The sequence below is a fragment of the Durio zibethinus genome, chromosome 28 (assembly GCF_047325235.1).
Source record: "Durio zibethinus cultivar Kanyao isolate XHJ-2024 chromosome 28, ASM4732523v1, whole genome shotgun sequence".
NCBI lineage: Eukaryota > Viridiplantae > Streptophyta > Magnoliopsida > Malvales > Malvaceae > Durio > Durio zibethinus.
The window spans coordinates 4177877-4197102 of NC_143189.1; the positions used below are offsets into that span (position 1 = coordinate 4177877).

At 31.6% G+C, this 19226-nt stretch overlaps 3 protein-coding genes and 1 pseudogene across 5 annotated transcripts; 2 read left to right on the top strand and 2 right to left on the bottom strand.

Annotated features, from left to right (window-relative positions):
* Positions 1–1583: 1583 nt before the first annotated feature.
* On the top strand, positions 1584–3184 carry LOC149510664 (E3 ubiquitin-protein ligase RSL1-like; annotated as a pseudogene). Its single transcript, XR_016335105.1, has 2 exons — positions 1584–2448; positions 2880–3184. The product of XR_016335105.1 is annotated as an E3 ubiquitin-protein ligase RSL1-like (transcript).
* Positions 3185–3858: 674 nt separating this feature from the next.
* Positions 3859–9029, bottom strand: LOC111280559 (protein SUPPRESSOR OF GENE SILENCING 3-like). Its single transcript, XM_089757050.1, has 5 exons — positions 8493–9029; positions 8036–8330; positions 7625–7869; positions 5863–6018; positions 3859–4005 (listed from the first exon to the last, which is right to left on the bottom strand). Exons 1-5 carry the CDS (start codon positions 8820–8822, stop codon positions 3859–3861), a joined length of 1173 nt encoding a protein of 390 aa, XP_089613176.1. The 5' UTR covers positions 8823–9029.
* Positions 9030–13973: 4944 nt separating this feature from the next.
* Positions 13974–17273, top strand: LOC111281047 (4-coumarate--CoA ligase 1-like). Of its 2 annotated transcripts, XM_022868607.2 has the most exons (5): positions 13974–15056; positions 15949–16147; positions 16265–16478; positions 16584–16686; positions 16841–17273. In XM_022868607.2, exons 1-5 carry the CDS (start codon positions 14058–14060, stop codon positions 16955–16957), a joined length of 1632 nt encoding a protein of 543 aa, XP_022724342.1. In that variant the 5' UTR covers positions 13974–14057; the 3' UTR covers positions 16958–17273. The 2 variants fall into 2 exon arrangements, with proteins under 2 accessions (XP_022724342.1, XP_089613056.1); XM_089756930.1 differs by lacking the exons at positions 16584–16686; positions 16841–17273 and having other exon boundaries at positions 16265–16482.
* Positions 17274–17728: 455 nt separating this feature from the next.
* On the bottom strand, positions 17729–18871 carry LOC149510665 (small polypeptide DEVIL 22-like). The gene has a single exon (XM_089757222.1). The coding sequence runs from the start codon at positions 18460–18462 to the stop codon at positions 18286–18288; it is 177 nt and encodes a 58-aa protein (XP_089613348.1). The 5' UTR covers positions 18463–18871; the 3' UTR covers positions 17729–18285.
* Positions 18872–19226: the final 355 nt, after the last annotated feature.

Sequence of the window (19226 nt, forward strand, 5' to 3'; positions counted from 1 at the left end):
AGCCCTAACCACAGCTCCCCCATTTTTTTTTGTCATACTCCCATGTGGTCCTTATGACTAATCATCACCGTTTTTGTTTTGTTTTGTTTTATTTTTTTCTTTTTTTAGTAATCATCACGGTATCTTCCCTATGTGTTATGCTACGTGACATTGTTAAATTATATATTATGTATACAAATGTATTTTTTTTATGTAATGGTAGTGAAATTTTTTAATTTTATAGATAGAGTTAAGGGAGGTTGTTATATGTTTAATTTTTTATAATACTTTTTTATTTTTATTATATTTAAAAAAATATGTATCATCTTTAGGATTGGCATTTGGTCGGGTTCGAGACGGGTTTTGCTTGCCCTGAACCTGACTCAAAATTTTTTTTTGATTTTTTCATACCCAAATTCGATTTGATCCGACTAAATACTATATAAACTGCATTCGACCCGACCTAAAATTAATAAAATATTATTTTTTAAAATATAAAATATTATTTTTTAAATATAAATATTTAAAAATATCATTATATAAATATATATATAAATAAAAAATTAAAAAATAATTTTTTAAATAATATCGGGTCGAGTAGGGTCGGGAATGTCTAAAATCTGAATCCGATTGTTTCCTTACCTTACCCGACCCGACCCGAAACCTGAAATTCTAAAAAAAAAAATCGACCTCATAAGATCGGATCATATCGAAATTCGTCGGAGTCGGGTTGAATTTCCATCCCTATAATAGACTCAAAAAAAAAAAAAATTCCAGATAAATTTTATTTTATGCATTAGGTTGGTACTAACGGAAACAATATTAAGTACATTTTAATGGTGACTGAAGGTTGAGTGGTGTTTCTCAGATGGACTCCCTCGAGAACTTTTACAAGGACCAAATTCATATGTCAATTTTAATTCCTCTTAAATTTTACTAACAGTATATGTGATTAATATGTACTTTTTTAAAAAAGTGAATGATGATAATTTGGAAAGTGAAAGAGATAAAAAATAAGAACGTAAGATATATCAAGAATTAATTAATATATACGATTTAAGTGTTACATTGTCGTTATTTTTTGTTGTCTTTTTTAATGATTTTTTATTTTTTATCTCTTTTACCTAATTAAATTGTTGTTGTTATTATTATTATTATTATTATTATTATATATACATTGTTGTTAATCTTGAATCATATGAAGGAGTAAAGAAAAATTATTAAATGTTGTAGAAAAATATGAAAAACTATTGAGAGATATGAAGAATCACAATTGATTTTTTTTTCCCTTGATTTTAAATATATATTTTAAATCAATGATGGATTTGCTCCCACAATTTAAAGCTCATAGAATTATGTTATATATAGCTATATACCAATAAAATTTTATATTATGATTTCGCCTTTTTTCCCACTCACAGCCGATGAAAGAGCTTTTTCCCATATACCAATAAGGCACAAAGTCTAGTCAAGAGGAAAGAACCACAAAGTCAAAAAGTTTTTATGATTAACTTCTTAATGAAGTAGTTCAATCAGGCTAGGGATCTTCAATGCTAAGTTACTTGGAAAGCCATGCTACTTCCTCCATTTTGTACCTTGTAGAGAGACAGTGACCAAATAATTAAGCAAGAGTCTTTGGTATTATGGCACAAATCATACCAACATCTGGTCTTGATTTTGTGGATGATTTTTACTACTCAGCACTCTTTGATGTAGATGAAGATGAAATCTTTCCTCCATCTGATGCCAAGTATGCTGAAGAGTTGCAGTTTCAAGAGGCTCTCATGTCATCCACGATCTATTAACAAGTGGGTAACAGCATCTCCAACGCATGCGTCACCCATGCTTCATCCCCAGTATTAATCCAAGCCATGCCTCAGCCAGAGTTAGTGGCGATAGGAACAACGGACGCTGGTGAATCCTCCTTGAGCTTCTGTGAGATTTGTGTTGAAAGGAAAGAAAGCGATCAAATGTTCACAACAGGAAGCTGCGTTCACTCTTACTGTTCTGAGTGAATAACCAAGCATGTTTTGGCTAGGATTGAAGAAAGCATAACGATTATTAAGTGCCCGGGAGTGAATTGCAGGGCTGTGTTGGAACTCGATACTTGGAGGCCTGTGCTTCCAGAGGGGCTTGTCCATCGCTGGGAAGATGCTCTCTGTCAAGAGTTTATTAATGCATCCCAGAGATTTTACTGTCCTTTCAGGGATTGTTCAGCCCCATTGTTGAATGATGATGGACGAGAAGTTATTAGAGAATCTGAGTGCCATTCTGCCATAGATTGTTCTGTGCTCAGTGTCATGTGCCCTGGCATATTGATTGTGAAGATTTCCAGAGGCTTAATGAGGATGAAAGAGGCAGAGAAGATCTCATGGTGAGGGAACTTGCCAGGGAGAATAAATGGTCTAGGTGCCCCAAGTGCAGCTACTATGTGGAAAGGACAGAAGGCTGTCCACATATGACTTGCAGGTCAGTTAATATCTAGTAATTTCTAATATTGATTCACCAATGATTTTGAATTATTGTTCTTGTCCATTTTTACTTTCTTTTTTGAGAAAATCTAAATAAGATACCCATGAAAATGTGAATGTTCCATTGTTCCTTCGTTAAAGCATCTTATTTTTCAGGTTTAGCCGAGGGGCAAAGTTTGAAATTTCACAGGTTGAGTTTCTTTGGAATTTGGATAGGTAGATGTAGATCAGTAGATGTTATTCTCAATATACTGGAATGGGTTAAATCCTCTTGACCTTGAACTCATACAGATGGGTTTATACTGGACTCTTTAGAATTGTGGATATGAGAATTATCTTATCAACAAAATTTTCAGTTTGTGCAAGAAAAACTTCTTAAAAAGAGCATTGATGATTGATCAGGGTGTTGCTCTATGATTGAGGTTGCAGGTGTAATTTCCAGTTTTGTTATGGTTGCGAGGAAGAGTGGAATAACAATCATGGTGGCTGCCAGAGGAATTGAGAGTACAACTAAACTAGACCACACCACAGTAAACATTATACCTCTAAGTTGTTTTTAGTCTCTGAAAGAAATTGTTTGTATCAAATGTGAAGAGGTTTAATTTGGTTTAATGTTCTAGTTCGTGAAGAACAAGAAGAACAAATGTATTGAGGTATGAACTATTTGTTCAACTTGCTACTGAGAATCGCTTGGCACTATTCTAAAAGTTTGTGACAGATGTTTGTCCATTGGAGCTTGTTCTTGATCAATCAAGTTAGCAGTTCATTTTATAGTAGTCCTTTTGTTGCATGCTTAAATACGCATTAAAACAGAAGTATAAAACCATAAGAACTGCATGGGAGAAGCTATCAAAGAAGGCATCAGATAGAGTTCTGAACTCTTAGTTTTAATAATCAGGATTCAAATGCTGATAACCTCTCTTGGGAAACATATTATCATTTTCAGTATTTCACTAAAGCAAGTGAAAGGATAATCTGCTAATTTACCTTCCACAACAATGCTTAATAGAAACGGATTTTAAACTTTCTTGTGCCATGCATGAGTCATTGAATTTTCATTTAAGTGTTTGATTAACTTTTTCTGGAAGAAAATATGCTATATAGCTTTGGCAAACATGCTTTTGATCTCCTGCATTGTGTAGGTAACAAGGCAAAGATCAGCTAACTAGACAAATTTCCGTAAACAAAAGGTGTGCTTTTGGGCTCCGAAATTGCCCAAAAACACTTACCTTGCTGATAATCATAGGCCTTTGGTCCACTAGAAGATAATTTTAGGCACTTTCCTCAGTGACTGCATCCAAACTGTGGCTATTGTTCGTTTTCATTTAAAAATTTCATAATTTTATTTCGAAAAAAATTTTATAAATATAAATTTAAATCTTAGTTATATATATATCATAATATATTTTCAAAATATCTTAATATGAGATTGAAGTATTACAATTACTCTATTCATAGAATATTCATGCCTAGACCAGAAGCAAATAACCAGAAGAGATGATCTCCCACATTCATGAAGGACATCCCAAGTGAGTCTCCTTTCAATTTCGTTTCTCTAGTAAGGAAATGTCTTTCTTTGCAAAAAGGAAAGAAATGCTTAAGAATACAATGGAAGAATCTGTTTTTCAATTTAAAATATAAAATCTCATTATAATACTTGTAACAAAAATATCATTTAATTGATTTTTTTATTATTTCTTAATTTTTTTAAGGATATCGTTATTGTTAAAAAATTGTGTATGAAAAATTATATATTTTATTTTTTAACACTTAATAACTCTGTGACACTCCAATCTCGTATTAATATGTTTTGAGAATTTGTTACGATATATATATATATGTATATAAACTTAAATCTTTACTTGAGAGACATTTTTATGAAATAAAATTACGAGACTTTCATGTCAAAAAGAACAGTATCTCGTAGATTAAGTGTAGATTTTCACAAATCATAGTATCAAAGCGGTTACAATGGAACATGAATTATGTGTTATATAATAAGAACCATCTCTATAATTCCAACATTTGGAGTGATCTTAGCTTTGTGGTTCTATGTGTTTTGTGTTAGACTTGAAAAGAATATTAAGCTTTATCAAAAAAGTTTATGACAACTCAATTTATTGTCGAGATATTTTGAGGATTTGCTTGATAAATATGTAAAGATTTAAACCTATACTTGTGAATAGTTTTTATAGGATAAAAACATAAAACTTTCGGATCAAAATAGATAATAACTCGCAGATTGGATATGAATTTCTACATATATACGCAACATATGATACAAATCTATTATAGTCATAGGAAAAAAAAATTTCTTACACAAATCTATTAAAAATCTATCACAAATTAGTCACTATCTAATTTTGATAAAATTATTTTTTTATTAATATGTTAAATGAATTAGAATTAGAATTACATCCCATAAATGTAAAATTATCCATTAAATAGTGTTTCTATTCTTTTAAATTAAATCTTATTTAAAATGATTTTTTATAATCAATTTTAGGTTCAAAATTCTAAATTCATTAAAATATTTACTAAACTCAATGTGTATTGATTTTAGAATTAACCTTATTATTAATTTAACATAATCATTTAGAATTTTTTTTTGTGAAAACCTCATTATGATACTCAATATTGATATTTTAATTTATCAAATAAATCATTTCTTTTTTTTGTTTTATTAGCATTAAAAGTTTATCCTTTAAATAAATAGATACTCATCGCTCGTAAGAATATATAGGTTTGAATCTTTTATTTTGTTTGATTGGTTGAAAAGGTCAATTTTATTTATGGTCTATTTCGAATTTATTACAAATATAATTCTATTCAGTAGTTTGGTTCATTATAAATTTTACTATATAATATATTTAAATTAATTAAAATAATATTAATTTTGATATATTAATTTAAATTATTAATTTTATAATTGATTAATATAAATGATGATAATAATAATATTATTAATATGATATTATTAATAATTAATTATATATAAAAAATTAATATATTTCAAAAAATATTTTTATATTAAGGACTAAAATATTTTTAAAATTTAAAATTTTAAAAATATTTAAAAAATTCTAAAAATTTCAAAATATTTTTTATATTAATAAATTAAATTTCAAAATTTATTTAAGCATATGAATTATTTATATAATTTAATAACTGATTTTATCCATCTAAGTTGTCATATTAGCAAACTAACACTACATTAACAAAGTCAATGTTCATGTTATCATGTCAATGATCACGTTAAATAAAAAAATAAGAAAATTAATTATTAGACTAAAATTATTTAATTAAAATAATACGATGATTAAATTTATATAAATTATAATATAAAAATTAAATTTTAAATTTTCGTAAAATATAAAAACCTTTAACATAATTTGACCTATATTTATTATACCAACATATCCCATAACCAGTTTTTCGTTGAATAATAAGTAAGGACAACATATATAGAATCGAAAATAAAAGAAGCTAATCTCCAAAAGGTCCCAAACAAATAAGCAATTTCAGTAGAAACCTTTTGATGCTTGGCATGATATGGCTCACGTTGATTCTGTTTATCTTATTCAAACAGTATGGTTGGTTTTGATGGCATCTTTAATGAGCAATGCTGCCATATCTTGCATTTTTTTTTAATGAATGGATTCTGCTCCTTTTTAGGGTTTTCAATGAACATTAGAAGACTGCTTTCACACCCTTCAAAATTTTTTTAGGTGACATTATTAAATCCAAGAATAACCCAATAAAGGAGGGATGTTATGATATGATTTTAGGATTGAATATTGAAAATTTGATCTACTACATGATGAGAATTATTCTTGTCATATCCCTCCATCCATTTTGCATTGAGGTTAACTTTAATTAATTTGCTAATTAATTTTCCTTTCAGTTCCACCGATTACTTATGTGGTAATAAAAAATATTCGTGAAAATTCTTAATTTTTTTAATAGAAAAAAATAGCAATTTAAGAACAATAATAAAGATTATAAATATTAAAATTTGAATATCAAATTTTTTAAATTTTAAAAATAATTATATGAATCAACTACATTAAATATCAAATTCAATTTATCATGAAAATACGAATATATATATCCAAACAAAATAGGCATTCCTTGAACATATATACCTAAAGGCTACTTGACCTTGATTATGTAAATTTGAGAAAAGCCATCTAATTCAAGTGTTTATGTTTATATATATAAGAAAAAATTGCGTATAAAGCAAGATTTGACATTCTAGCCCCTTATACATTATTAGATAAGAATAATGCAATTGGAAAGTGTGATATATATGAACATAAAATTATCATTTCCAAAGGACATGTACAGCTTCTAGATTCATAGCTCTTCATTTTGCATTTTGTCATGTTTTCCTAACCCCCCAAACCAACTACAGCAGTCTAAATTGACTATCGTTTTTATTATTATTTTTAAACAGAAACAAAAATATACTGTTTTAATTCTAAGTTTTGAAAGATGTTCAGTGGTGAGTGATTACAATGGAACAGCCTTTGAATTATTTGAATTATTATTTAATTACTTATAAAGATTATTATATATCTAACTTTAGTATTTTTTTAATTTTCTTTTGACCCATAAGGAATATTGTCTGATACCCTAAACAACTTTTATACTCCATCACTTAGAAATTAAGTCCATAAATTTGGTATACTTCAAAACTTTCAATCAAATCAAAGCTAAAATTTCCATAACTAAACTCGAAATTCTACAACTAATTTTCAAATCAAAAGTTGGATTCATAATTTGTCTCATTTAGCATTTACTTTGGCCGAATCAGATTAAACCAAGTTTTAAAAAATTTATGGTTCATGATTAATGCACTCGTAGTAATTGCAGCCGATATAATGATAAAAATCTTGTTCGTTAATCTCATTGCTCACTCGTTCTCAAGATTCAATTCCCAAAATTTTTAATTAATATGTTTCATATTATAATTATTTTAATTAATGTCTCAAATTATAATTATTGAAAGACGTAGGATAAAACAAAAACATACATGTTCAAACACATACATATATATATATTATAAATTTATTATATGTATGTATGTATATATATATATATATATACATAAATTATCATATTTATTCATTGTGAAATTTTTAAATTTTGCTTAATAAGATGAATTCTATTACCTCTTCCTTGTTTTGTTCATGCAGTAATTGGACCCTCTGTTTGAAAATATGGATGTCACTCATTTTCTGTTGCAGGTTCCTACTCAGATTATTAACGGATCCTTCAAAAGTTGTTACGCGTCTTCTTTGTTCTTCAAGCCTCTCCTTCAACCGGATAAATTGTTGGCTATTCTCGCTCATTTTCTCGATTTCCTTAAGAACCACCTCTTGATATGATTTCAGCTCATATCTGATCTTTGATTTACCTGATCAATAGAAATAACGTGTCACTTGAAGAGAATATGGACTGTAAACAAGAGTAAACTTAATGCATGTCAGTCGTTCTGTATTCAGGAGATTCAGTTGAATGATCCAGGGCAATTAATTGAAACCATTAACAGTATCTAAAGAGACACAGAAGGGAGAGGGCACCTTGGAAATGCTGGTTGAAGATATACAGGTCCTCCTTCACTGCCATGAAACCATAAAGTTGGCGCTCTCCTCCTGGCAGGACCACGCCTGGACAAGAATTCCAAGCAATTCTACCTAATCCTTTCTCCATAAAATTCTTATGCAGACGCTCAGCCTCTAAATAACCTACTGCTGAGCTCTCAAAAACCAAGACACTCAGTCCACGGTGACCTTGGGGACCATAGGAGTGTTGAGCCTTCAAAGCAGGATACGAGCTGAAATGCTTGAGAAGCTCTTGACTTCCCATGCCAACGCACTGAAATCCAATTCAGTAAAAAGAAGTTGCAGATTGCATTTTAGATGAAAGAATTTACATTTTCAGTTTAACCAGAATTACTAAAAATCAGCATCAGTAATGGCAACTAAGAATGAAATTAATTCAACTGCTGTGAACCAAAATAAAATCAGATCATCTTACCTTTCCATCCTTATAAATGCTTGTCATTGTGTTCATAATGACAACCATGGGAGGCCAAACTATTTCACAATCTTTGGCATCCTCTTTTAAACCTTTCCAGTTACCAACTATTTGGTCAGCAGGAGCAACTGAAGTTGCCTTATTTTGCAGTTCCCCTTCTAGAAGCTCTGCAAGATTTCGGTGTAGTTTCACCCTTCTTGCTCCTATCTTTTTAGCATGTGCTATGAGGTCCTGGATGCCCCTGTACCATTTGATGGCACCAGGACCACCTTGGCATGCTGGACAGTGCCACATGGTTTCGTCGATCTCCTCGACATTCAACGCGTCCATTCTCTCAAAAAATTCCTTAAACCATTTGCTCTTCTTGAGACTCTCATGCCTCTTTCATCATCCAAGTCATCTTCATCATCTTCATGAACAACATTTCTATTGCTATTGGGTTTCCTCTGAGAGTACAGCAACCAGTCATCATCTATTGCTATGCCTTTTCCCTTTGGATCTTGGGTGTTACCAGTACCAGCAATAAGAACGTCTTCACCCCTCGAACTCATATTTGCATGAAATTTGCGGCTGGATCATTGTTTTAAATAAATATTAGTTGTAATATTATCCAAACAAGTTTCTTTTCCTTTTGTTATTAATCAAGTGGTGATTATGAAAAACACTGACCTGGAACTGCTTTGAGGAATGTCTCCCATCCTTCTTCCATTGAACTTCGAATTGGAATGTCTCGTTGATCTCCTCCATCCAGGTTTCCCCGCCATGAAATGCTCTCTTCTTTTCTCATCCCAGTTGATCCTCTGTTGCTCATTGCAACTAAGCCCTGAACTCTGGGCATGCCCTCTTCCTAACTTATCGCAGTTGATCGATTGTTGCTCTTGGCAATTAAGGCCTGAATCCTGGGGGATTGTATATTCCGTGTTGAATGATCTATGGCAGACAGGACACTCAGATTTTTTTATTGCTTCACAGAAAACATTCTGCAGCTCTTTTTTAATTGCTTCACAGACAGCATCTTGCAGCTCTTTTTCAGTCCTGAAGTTAAAAGCTGGACATGTTACAGAATTTGCATTATTTTTTTTATTCTTTCTCCATACATATAATCTTTATGCAATCTAAAGAAAATTGAAGTTTGAACATTAAAATCCTGTTTCTAATTTAAGCAAATATTTGAGAAGAATAGGGATGATTAACCTCTCTCTAACTCTTCCAGAGATATCTCGGAACCAGGTGGTGAAATTGCTTCAGGTGTCGAAGTTGGTGAGGATAATGGTGAGGATGATGAGATGGATGACGGTTCACTTGTGGTAATTTCAGAAATGATCCTGGACTCCTCCAAGATTTCCTGGAGCTGCAACTCTTCAGCAAATGTGGCATATGAAAGCTCCAAAATATCGTTCTTGTTCCCAACTCCATAAGGTAGATCAAACGCCAATTCGCTTGCCATTTGCTACTGTGTAGTTAAAGAATTCAGCCTATGCTCTTCTTCACAAACATGACAGTCTGTCTAGCTGCTAAATATAACTTGGTTCCCAATAGATTTTTCGAGAACTTGGCTACGAAGAAGTTCCTTTGATTGGACCTACATAAACTACTTCTTTAGAGGATTATATTAGATTGATCAGTGCCCCTTGTTGACTAACCTGACAGTCATATGACGTACAATATGATGCCGCTATAAGAAGCTTTGTTCATTGGGCACTTTCTACTTTGTTAAAGGCTTATATTACTTAATTTACTTCTATGTAATTTATTAATGAGTTTGGAGCATTTCACTTGTAAAATTTTTCATTATAATTTTATAATTAATTAATTATAATAAAAACTTATGTATAATTTATCATTTAAAAGTGTAAATTTTATGCAATTTTTTATTAACTTTACACAATACTAAATTATAACTAATTAATTATATTGTAATTTTTTTGTCTGTCTTAGGGGTTTATTTTATTTTATTTTATTTTTTACAAAGATGGCCTTCCGTCGAGTGTCCCGATAGTTTTGTCATAGTACTTGGTTGGGAAGCAGTTTGCTTGCATTTTGCCACGAAACTACTTGGAAGTTCTTGGACTGGATTAGACGGTCAATTGGTGTAGGGAATTTCGCTGTCATATCCTTTTTAGCTGAATATCAATTCCAAGAAGTTTCAAGCCCAATATCTTTCTCATTTTTCAGTGTTTCCGTTGTGAAAAAAAAATATATTGAAAATTATAATATTTAATTTGATTTGATTGATTTTTTTATTATTTTAAATTGAATTTAAATATTAAACATATAAATTAAATTTGAATTAAATTTTAAATAAAAAATTAAAAAAATCAAATCAAATTAAATTATATATTTTTATTAATTTTTTATATATATTTATATTTTTATCAAATAAAAAAATTATTTTATATCTAAATTTAGTTAAATATATTAAAATAATATATAAAATTTAAAAAATTAAATTTAAAAAAATTATAATATTATATATTATTTAAAAAACAAAATCAAAATCAAATCGGATCTGAATATAACCTCTGTTGAATTGGATGAATCCTGTCTCTTTTGACTGTGAACAGCTGGAGTTAACGCACGTTGGGAGTGACAACACAATTAAATTTAATAATTTAAATATTTCAATCATTGAAAGCATTTAGGCCTTTTGTAAGATGGACCCCAGCTTAATACGTACTTATAATTATAGTAATTCATTCAAATCAATACTATAAAATCAAGAGAAATATTAAAAGCAGCTTAATGAAATTAGTTAAGGTGATATTTAAAAAAATATAATTAATATATTTTTATTGAATTTAATGAAAATATTGTATTAAAAAGTTTAAGTAACATTTTAATTATCTTAAACACTACATATCATCAAAATTTTATATGAATTTATATTTATAAATAATAGATCTTTATATAATTTTTTATTATAATTAAATAATTATAATATTATAATAAAAAATTACATGTAAAATGCTCTCATTAACTAGGCCTTAAAATTAAAATTCTCCCCAATTTAATCAAATTAAGACATTTGGTTAATTTAGGCATAAATTTGTGTCAAATGTCCCCTAATTAGGGACGATCAGGGATTTTTTTTTGGTTTCATTAAGGGTCAAAACCACATATTGTTTGACCTCATTTACAATAATTAAAAAAAATGCAGGAAGAATTGGCAGAAAAAATAAGAGAGAAAGAAAGGATTTTATTTCCTTCTTATTTATTGAATTTTAATTTAATTTTAATTTTGCTCTCATGATTAACATGAATCCTTAGTATTAAGATGATTCATGAACGTTAATATTAAGATGAATCCTTAATATTTTGCTCTCAAGATTTTTTTTCTTAACTCTTTCCATTAGTTGAATGAGATTTCCTTATTTGCCCAAAGAAAAAAAAATGAAATCATTATTTTTTTTTTAAATCAGAAATATTAGTTTAATAATATTCATTTACTTACCTACCCAACCAAACAAAAAAAGTTGAAAGTAGTACAAAATTGGAAGATAAATAGTATTAATTTTAGAGCAATGATGTGGGTACGTATTGCTACGGTACTATTAATTAAAACTGATGTTAAAGAAAATAAGATAAATGCTCTTTGTTCCCCTGAATGTCGTCTCAATAAAGTAATATCATCTGTATTTAATTAATTACTAGCATTTCAATTTGACCGTTTGTGATTTGCCACACCATCACGCGGACAAGAATTACTAATATTCATGAAAAAAATGAAAATGAGGAAATGACCAAAATTGGATTTTCAACTCTGGAATTGTGGGTTTTGGTTGATACGTGTTGTCACTTTGGGAATGGTGGATTATGCGTTTAGTCAGAATAGGACTTTAAAGTTTTTTTTTTTTTTTTTTTTTAATGTTAGAAATTAAAGATATTCGTGTTTAAATCCGTTGAATATTTAAAATATTTAAATTTATTAAAATATTTATTTATTTAAAATTTATCAAAATATAAAATATAAATTTTTAATTTAAAATTTAAGTTTACTTTTATTTAATAATAAATAAAAATTATTTTTAAAATTCAAAATTTTTTTACAAATATAAAATATTATATTATATATATAAATGATAATAAATTCGAATATAAATTTAGATATTTATTATTTATTTAAATTTAAATAAATTTAAATATTAAATATTTAAAAAATATTATTTATATTCATTTCGAATTTGTTACTAATAATAAATTTTTTATTTTAATTCATTAATTATTTATTTATAATTATCTGAATCTTACGTAAACATATTAGGTAATAATTATTATCAATTACTATCTTATTTTGCTTGCTTCAAATAAATAAAAAATATATTAAATTTTAATTTGATTCGGTTCGGATAACTCATGATCTGACCCAATATGCTATTGACCAATGAAATGAAAACTCAATCCAACCAAGCTAACTTTTTATCCAACCTAATCCGATTCATATTAACGGATTGGGTCTGATCTCGGGTTTAGCCGACCCAAGTAACATCCCTAATTAAGAGTTGTTGAAATTTGTTTCCTTGCACTGTTTGAGAATTGAAACTTCATCGATGAAAGAGAGCATACCGAACCTGACAAAGCCAAAATCCGGATCAGAAGAGGAAGAGAGAAAAATAATGAGAATAGCATCCATTCCTGACTGTCAAAGCTGTCACCCCTAATATGGTGGCCATAATGTTTGTTTTTGCAGGCCAATCCACCTATTCTTATGTGACCCATTAACTGAATTCCTGTTGGTGTGCTGCCTTTTCTTCTTGACTTTGATTTTTTCAATTCAAAGATACTTAGGCATATATTTTATGTACATGAGTTGTTAAGTTGTCTATTATGTTTGGCTGATGCTTTTATTATTTTGGAAAAGCCTAATCAAGATCCAAGTAATACAATTATGACAGTAAAATTAAAAAGATTCACATTGAATTCAAAATTTAATCCAATTAATTTAGAAAATAATATTAAATAGTTTTGAAATTCAAATATGATTTTTTTTTCTTTGACTACGAGCTGTTTTTTACTAAAAAAAATCGCATTTCTTTTTTATTATCGAATTCGGGATTTGGAATTGGCCTGATAAAGAATAGGAGGTGGGCTTGATGAATATAAAACTATGAAAAGACTTCGAGCCTTCAGGAATTGAGATTGGGCTTTGGTTCCTGATGACTGCAAGCGGTAGGTGAAGGGGGGCAACGGTGTGCATAAATTATAATGGTATTGGTAGGTAGAATGCCGTCTCGAGAAAGGCCACATCTCCTGAGTCAACTTTCCATCCTTCACAACCAAACATGGACCCCATTCCCCCACCAAATCACCAACCCTCTGCATTTCTTCTCCAATTAACGAACACCACAATTTTTTCCTTCACCGACTTTCCTACTTTAACCATCCAACTATCCCCGAAATCCCCTTTCTACCCTCCACCAACCACCCTCACCAACTTTGATCTACTTGCTATATCAATATCAATGCTAGCTATCATTTCCTCTCAGGCTCCTGATAACACACGAAGCCTAAAATTTTCAAGTTTCAACGCATTGTTTTTCTTTGCAGCTCAACTTCCTCAAGTCCCAAATGGCACCCCAAGCAGAATTGCAACAAGAAGACATCATTTTTCGCTCAAAGCTTCCTGATATCTACATCCCTAAGCACCTTCCTTTACATTCATATTGCTTCCAGAACTTATCGAACGTTGCCACGAGGCCCTGTTTGATTAATGGGACGACAGGTAAAGTTTACACGTATGCTGAAGTTGAGCTTACAGCTCGCAGAGTCGGGTCAGCGCTCAACAAGCTTGGCATTCAACAAGGCCAAGTGATAATGCTTTTGTTACCAAACACTCCAGAGTTTGTCCTGTCATTTCTCGGCGCTTCATTCCGTGGCGCCATTGCCACAGCTGCCAACCCTTTTTTCACCCCAGCGGAGGTAGCAAAGCAAGCAAAAGCCTCCAACGCCAGGCTCATAATCACGCAAGCCAATTATGTTGACAAAGTAAAGGAATTTGCCCAAGACAACGATGTCAAGGTGATGTGCATTGACTCAGCCCCAGAGGGCTGTTTACATTTCTCTGAGTTAACTCAAGCTGACGAGAATTATCTCCCTGAAGTCGACATCGTTCCAGACGATGTCGTCGCACTACCCTATTCGTCGGGAACCACGGGACTCCCCAAAGGAGTGATGTTAACGCACAAAAGTTTAGTCACAAGCGTGGCGCAACAGGTCGATGGAGAAAACCCCAATTTGTATTTCCACAGTGAAGATGTGATCTTATGTACTCTGCCCATGTTCCATATTTATGCCCTGAATTCTATTATGCTTTGCGGGCTACGTGTTGGGGCTGCAATTTTGATCATGCAGAAGTTTGAGATAGGGTTGTTGTTGGAGTTGATACAAAAATACAAAGTGACAATTGCTCCTATAGTGCCACCTATAGTTTTGGCCATTGCTAAGTCATCCGAAACTGATAAATATGACTTGTCTTCCGTAAGGATGCTGAAGTCCGGGGCCGCACCGTTGGGTAAAGAGCTTGAGGATGCTATAAGAGCCAAGTTTCCTGGTGCCAAACTTGGGCAGGTACGGGAGTCAAATACTTTTACCTGTCTTTTTATTTCTGTGTTAGACTACTTACTTCCAACTAAAGTTTTGAAAATTCTTCATTCATAGGCTTTATTTTTTAGTTAAAATTTAGAAGAAAATTAAAGTGATTTTCTTTTTTGGGGAAATGTTTCGTTAGTTATATATACTATGCAAATCTGGAAAAACAACTTTCTTTTCCTTCTTTTTTCAAATAAGGAATGAGACATTTTCCTTCTCTCACGTTATAGTATTGTAAAAGAAGTCCTAAGTTTTAAGATTAACCCACTAAGTGTATAATAAAAATAATAATAAATAATATTCTTAATTAATAAAATAAAATAAAAATAATCATAAATCCTTCACCAATCCCTCCACATAAAATCGTAAAATAAAATACTATTATGAAAAGCATTGATTTGGTCTTCAAGGACAGCACCAGCACTTATCCTATATATATATATATATATATATATATATATATATATATACACGTGAGTGTATGTATTTATTTCTTATGTTCATATTGTAGGGTCGAGCTATGATGTTGAAGTTCCACTAAACATGATATAATGGATATTCAAAGATTATAGCCTAGGCAATCATCACTTGCCTAAGTCTCTTGACCAACACATCTATAAGAAACTTTACTACTCCACTGATAATCATTTTTGTTTTTCACATAATTAATTCTGATGGTGTTGGCTGACCAGCCTCCTCTTGTTTTGTTGCCGTTTAGTTTGGTATCTTTGGCTTTTTTATCCCCATAGAAAGAACCAAAAAAAAAAAAAGGGTTTTAATTCAACAACCTTGGATGAGACCTAATTTAATTGAATGTGAATGTGATGAGTCGACATGATGGACCGGGTTTTAATTGAAAAGCGGTTTGCAGGGGTATGGAATGACAGAAGCAGGACCAGTTCTAGCAATGTGCTTGGGATTTGCTAAGGAACCATTTGAAATGAAATCCGGGGCTTGTGGGACTGTGGTAAGGAACGCAGAAATGAAAATTGTTGATCCTGACACCGGTTCCTCGCTACCACGAAAACAGTCTGGAGAGATTTGCATTAGAGGAGATCAGATCATGAAAGGTAAATCAGTAAAAACAAAAACAGAAAATGCCTTTGCCATATATTCTGTACTGAAATGAATTTTACACAAAATTTGAATTTTAAATAAAACATGAACAACGTTGTTGAATGGTCCAGGATACCTTAATGACCCTGAGGCCACCGCTAGGACCATTGACAAAGAGGGCTGGTTACATACTGGAGATATTGGTTACATTGATGAAGATGATGAACTCTTCATCGTTGACCGATTGAAGGAATTGATCAAATACAAGGGTTTTCAGGTTGCTCCTGCTGAGCTTGAAGCCATGCTTATTGCCCACCCTGATATCATTGATGCTGCCGTGGTCGCGTAAGTTAAATAATAATCGATGTTTTGTAGTATTATATATAATTAGTTTCTTGGTTTGATATTTTCTGGCTTACTTAAATACTAATTTATATCTGAAATTTTCAGCATGAAGGATGAAGCGGCTGGAGAAGTTCCTGCTGCATTTGTAGTGAGATCAGACAAATCACAAATCAGTGAGGATGAAATCAAGAAGTACATTTCAAAACAGGTAATTTAAATTAAATTTTACTAATTTAGAACATATCGTTCTGGTAGAACTTAGAAGTAACACTAAATTAAGTAATACAAATATAGTAATACTGATTATTGTCTTGGTGAACGGTGACGTGAATATGCTGCTAATATACTCTGCAATGGTGCAGGTTGTGTTCTACAAGAGAATCAGTCGTGTGTTCTTCATTGAAGCCATCCCAAAGGCACCAACAGGCAAAATTTTGAGAAAGGAATTGAGAGCTAAACTTTCTATTGGAAACTGTTGAAACTTGTTTCCACATCCCCCATTTCCATGGAAGTTTGAAATAATATACCAGGAGTGCAAGGGACCCTGTTATAAGGAAAAGGGACTGCTGATATATGTTCCTCCAATCTGCCTATAAAACGTGAGTTTGGAAAGAATGTAAATTATGAGATAAAGAATTCAATTTGCTAGAGGACATATATAATTGTTTAATATCCTGTTTTTTCGTTCTTTTTTTTTTTTTTTGGTAAATGGAAGAAGATGTAAGTTTCATTTATTTGTAAGAATATTATCTCATGGCATATTGTTTCGGATAAAGCAATTTGAATTCTTAGCTACTCTTTAATTTCTAGTTTTTTCTTTTTTTTTTTTATTAATTTTGTCTGCCCTGCTCCATTATGATTAATAAGTAGGCCAAAAGAACATTAATGATGCATGAAACAAAAAAATGTTCGACAAATTTAATCAAAAAAATGTAGTAATCAAATTTGTGGAGTAGCTTTGTAAGCCAATGTTAGAATCCAAAAACTGACCAACTGGTCCTGAAATCCAAACTCCACTTGCATAAAACAGTTACCATGGAAAAGATTAAACAAAGAAAACTGTTCACTGTTTAGGTTGCTTGATGCCTTTTTGGGACACGCATGGCAAACATTAGAGATAGAAGTTCACAATATATAATGCCAGGATGCAATATGCATTAACTATGCCTTAATCTTAGCACAATTACTGAGATTTAAGATATATGGTCCCCCAATTGTGCAAACAATAATTTTCAATCTGAAATCTCGCCATTCACTTATCTTGTTCATGCTTGGTTCCCAAATCCCAAACTTCTATCATCTCTTCAGGACAGACAATTAACATTTAATTCCATGTGCAGAAAAAAGCTGGCAAATCGAACAGACTCTTCCATGAAATTTATCAGATCCTACTATTATATATATACTCACAGCTCACAGATTACTTTATAGCACTTCTCCAATTACCCCAAAAGGATTCAGAGGGTTGGGTAAGTGAAGGAAAAAGAAAAAAGTAGTATACTTTCAAAAGGCATAATACCGAGTTACATTTAACCTTAACAGCAACAGGCAAACAACTATTGATATAACATATACCAACTCCATCGTATGATGATTATTGTCAGCTTGGTGAAAAAGCAAAAGTGCGGCATTAAACTTCTCCTGTCCCCCTCAAAACCCAATAGGATTACGCCAATCAGGCCAAAAAGACAAAAGGAGACTAGGAGAAAATTGTAGATATACCACACTATAGCCCCATAGAACCAAACAGGATTAACATTGATTGATGAAGCCTATAATTTGAGGAAGGGTGTGCGTTTGTTGCCTGCTAGTCATCACCATGGATGTACCAGCAAAGGAGCATAGTGGCACAGCGGCGCAATATGTAGAGTCGAGCACGTTGCTGCTTAACCAAGGAAGCACACTTGGTGGAGAAACCATGTCCCTTTCTCTCTGCGGAGCCCTTGACTCCACAGTTGTATTGCTGGGACTGAAACTCTGCCATCGCTAATACAAAAGTATTTTACTAGATTTGCTAGAAAAAAAGCTCAACGTAGAGCTTGAGGCCGTATGGGTTACGGGTAAAGTATATATAAAATTACAATCCCAAAATCCAAGAAAAGTTAACTGGACTATGAAGGAAGCAAGTGAACATGGTCAAGTTCAAAAACTGAGGGATTTCCATTTGCATGGAAGATGCAGCATAGTTTTCTATACAAAGGGGGAGTGAACGTGGTCTTTAGGCTTTTATTGCTTCTGGGTTCAAATCCCATCCCATTACCTGTAACACCTTCCTAATAATTAATAATTATTAATTAACTAATGTGGATTAGAGAAGTGGCAAAGGTGAGCATGAAAAGTGGAGAGCTGTTTAATGAAGACAAGGCAATGGGTTTGGCTTATGGGAACAGTGTCACGGCAAGATGGCCTCAATTTTGAGGCAGGAAGTTGGTTTGGTTGGATTACTTAGATTTTCTCCACCGTGGGTCATACTCCCAACTCTCTCTCTCTGCTTTGTATGCGCACAACTAACAAGTTTTTCCCACTTTGAAAGAATAAAATCTTGAGCAAGTTTTTTGTCCTCCAAATTATGGAAATATCCCTGAATGAAAGACGTGGAAATCAATCTCTCAGAATCCAAGTATTATATCATTGGAGGTGAAAGAATTAAAAGACCTACTGAATTTCTTGATTCATAAAATATTGTACAGCTGAGTTTGCTTTAAGTAAAAGATCACAAGAACTCTGAGCAGGTTCTTTGCGAGGAAA

Bases quoted from the DNA above. Each gene is read 5' to 3' on its own strand.
- LOC111280559 (XM_089757050.1), bottom strand. From the start codon at position 8,822: ATGGACGCGTTGAATGTCGAGGAGATCGACGAAACCATGTGGCACTGT. The intron at 8,331-8,492 runs GTAAGATGATCT...ATTGGATTTCAG, and splicing joins GCATTTATAAGGATGGAAAG to TGCGTTGGCATGGGAAGTCA. The intron at 7,870-8,035 runs GTGCCCTCTCCC...TCTATTGATCAG, and splicing joins CTTCAACCAGCATTTCCAAG to GTAAATCAAAGATCAGATAT.
- LOC111281047 (XM_022868607.2), top strand. From the start codon at position 14,058: ATGGCACCCCAAGCAGAATTGCAACAAGAAGACATCATTTTTCGCTCA. The intron at 16,148-16,264 runs GTAAATCAGTAA...TGAATGGTCCAG, and splicing joins AGGAGATCAGATCATGAAAG to GATACCTTAATGACCCTGAG. The intron at 16,687-16,840 runs GTAATTTAAATT...GCAATGGTGCAG, and splicing joins AGAAGTACATTTCAAAACAG to GTTGTGTTCTACAAGAGAAT.
- LOC149510665 (XM_089757222.1), bottom strand. From the start codon at position 18,462: ATGGCAGAGTTTCAGTCCCAGCAATACAACTGTGGAGTCAAGGGCTCC.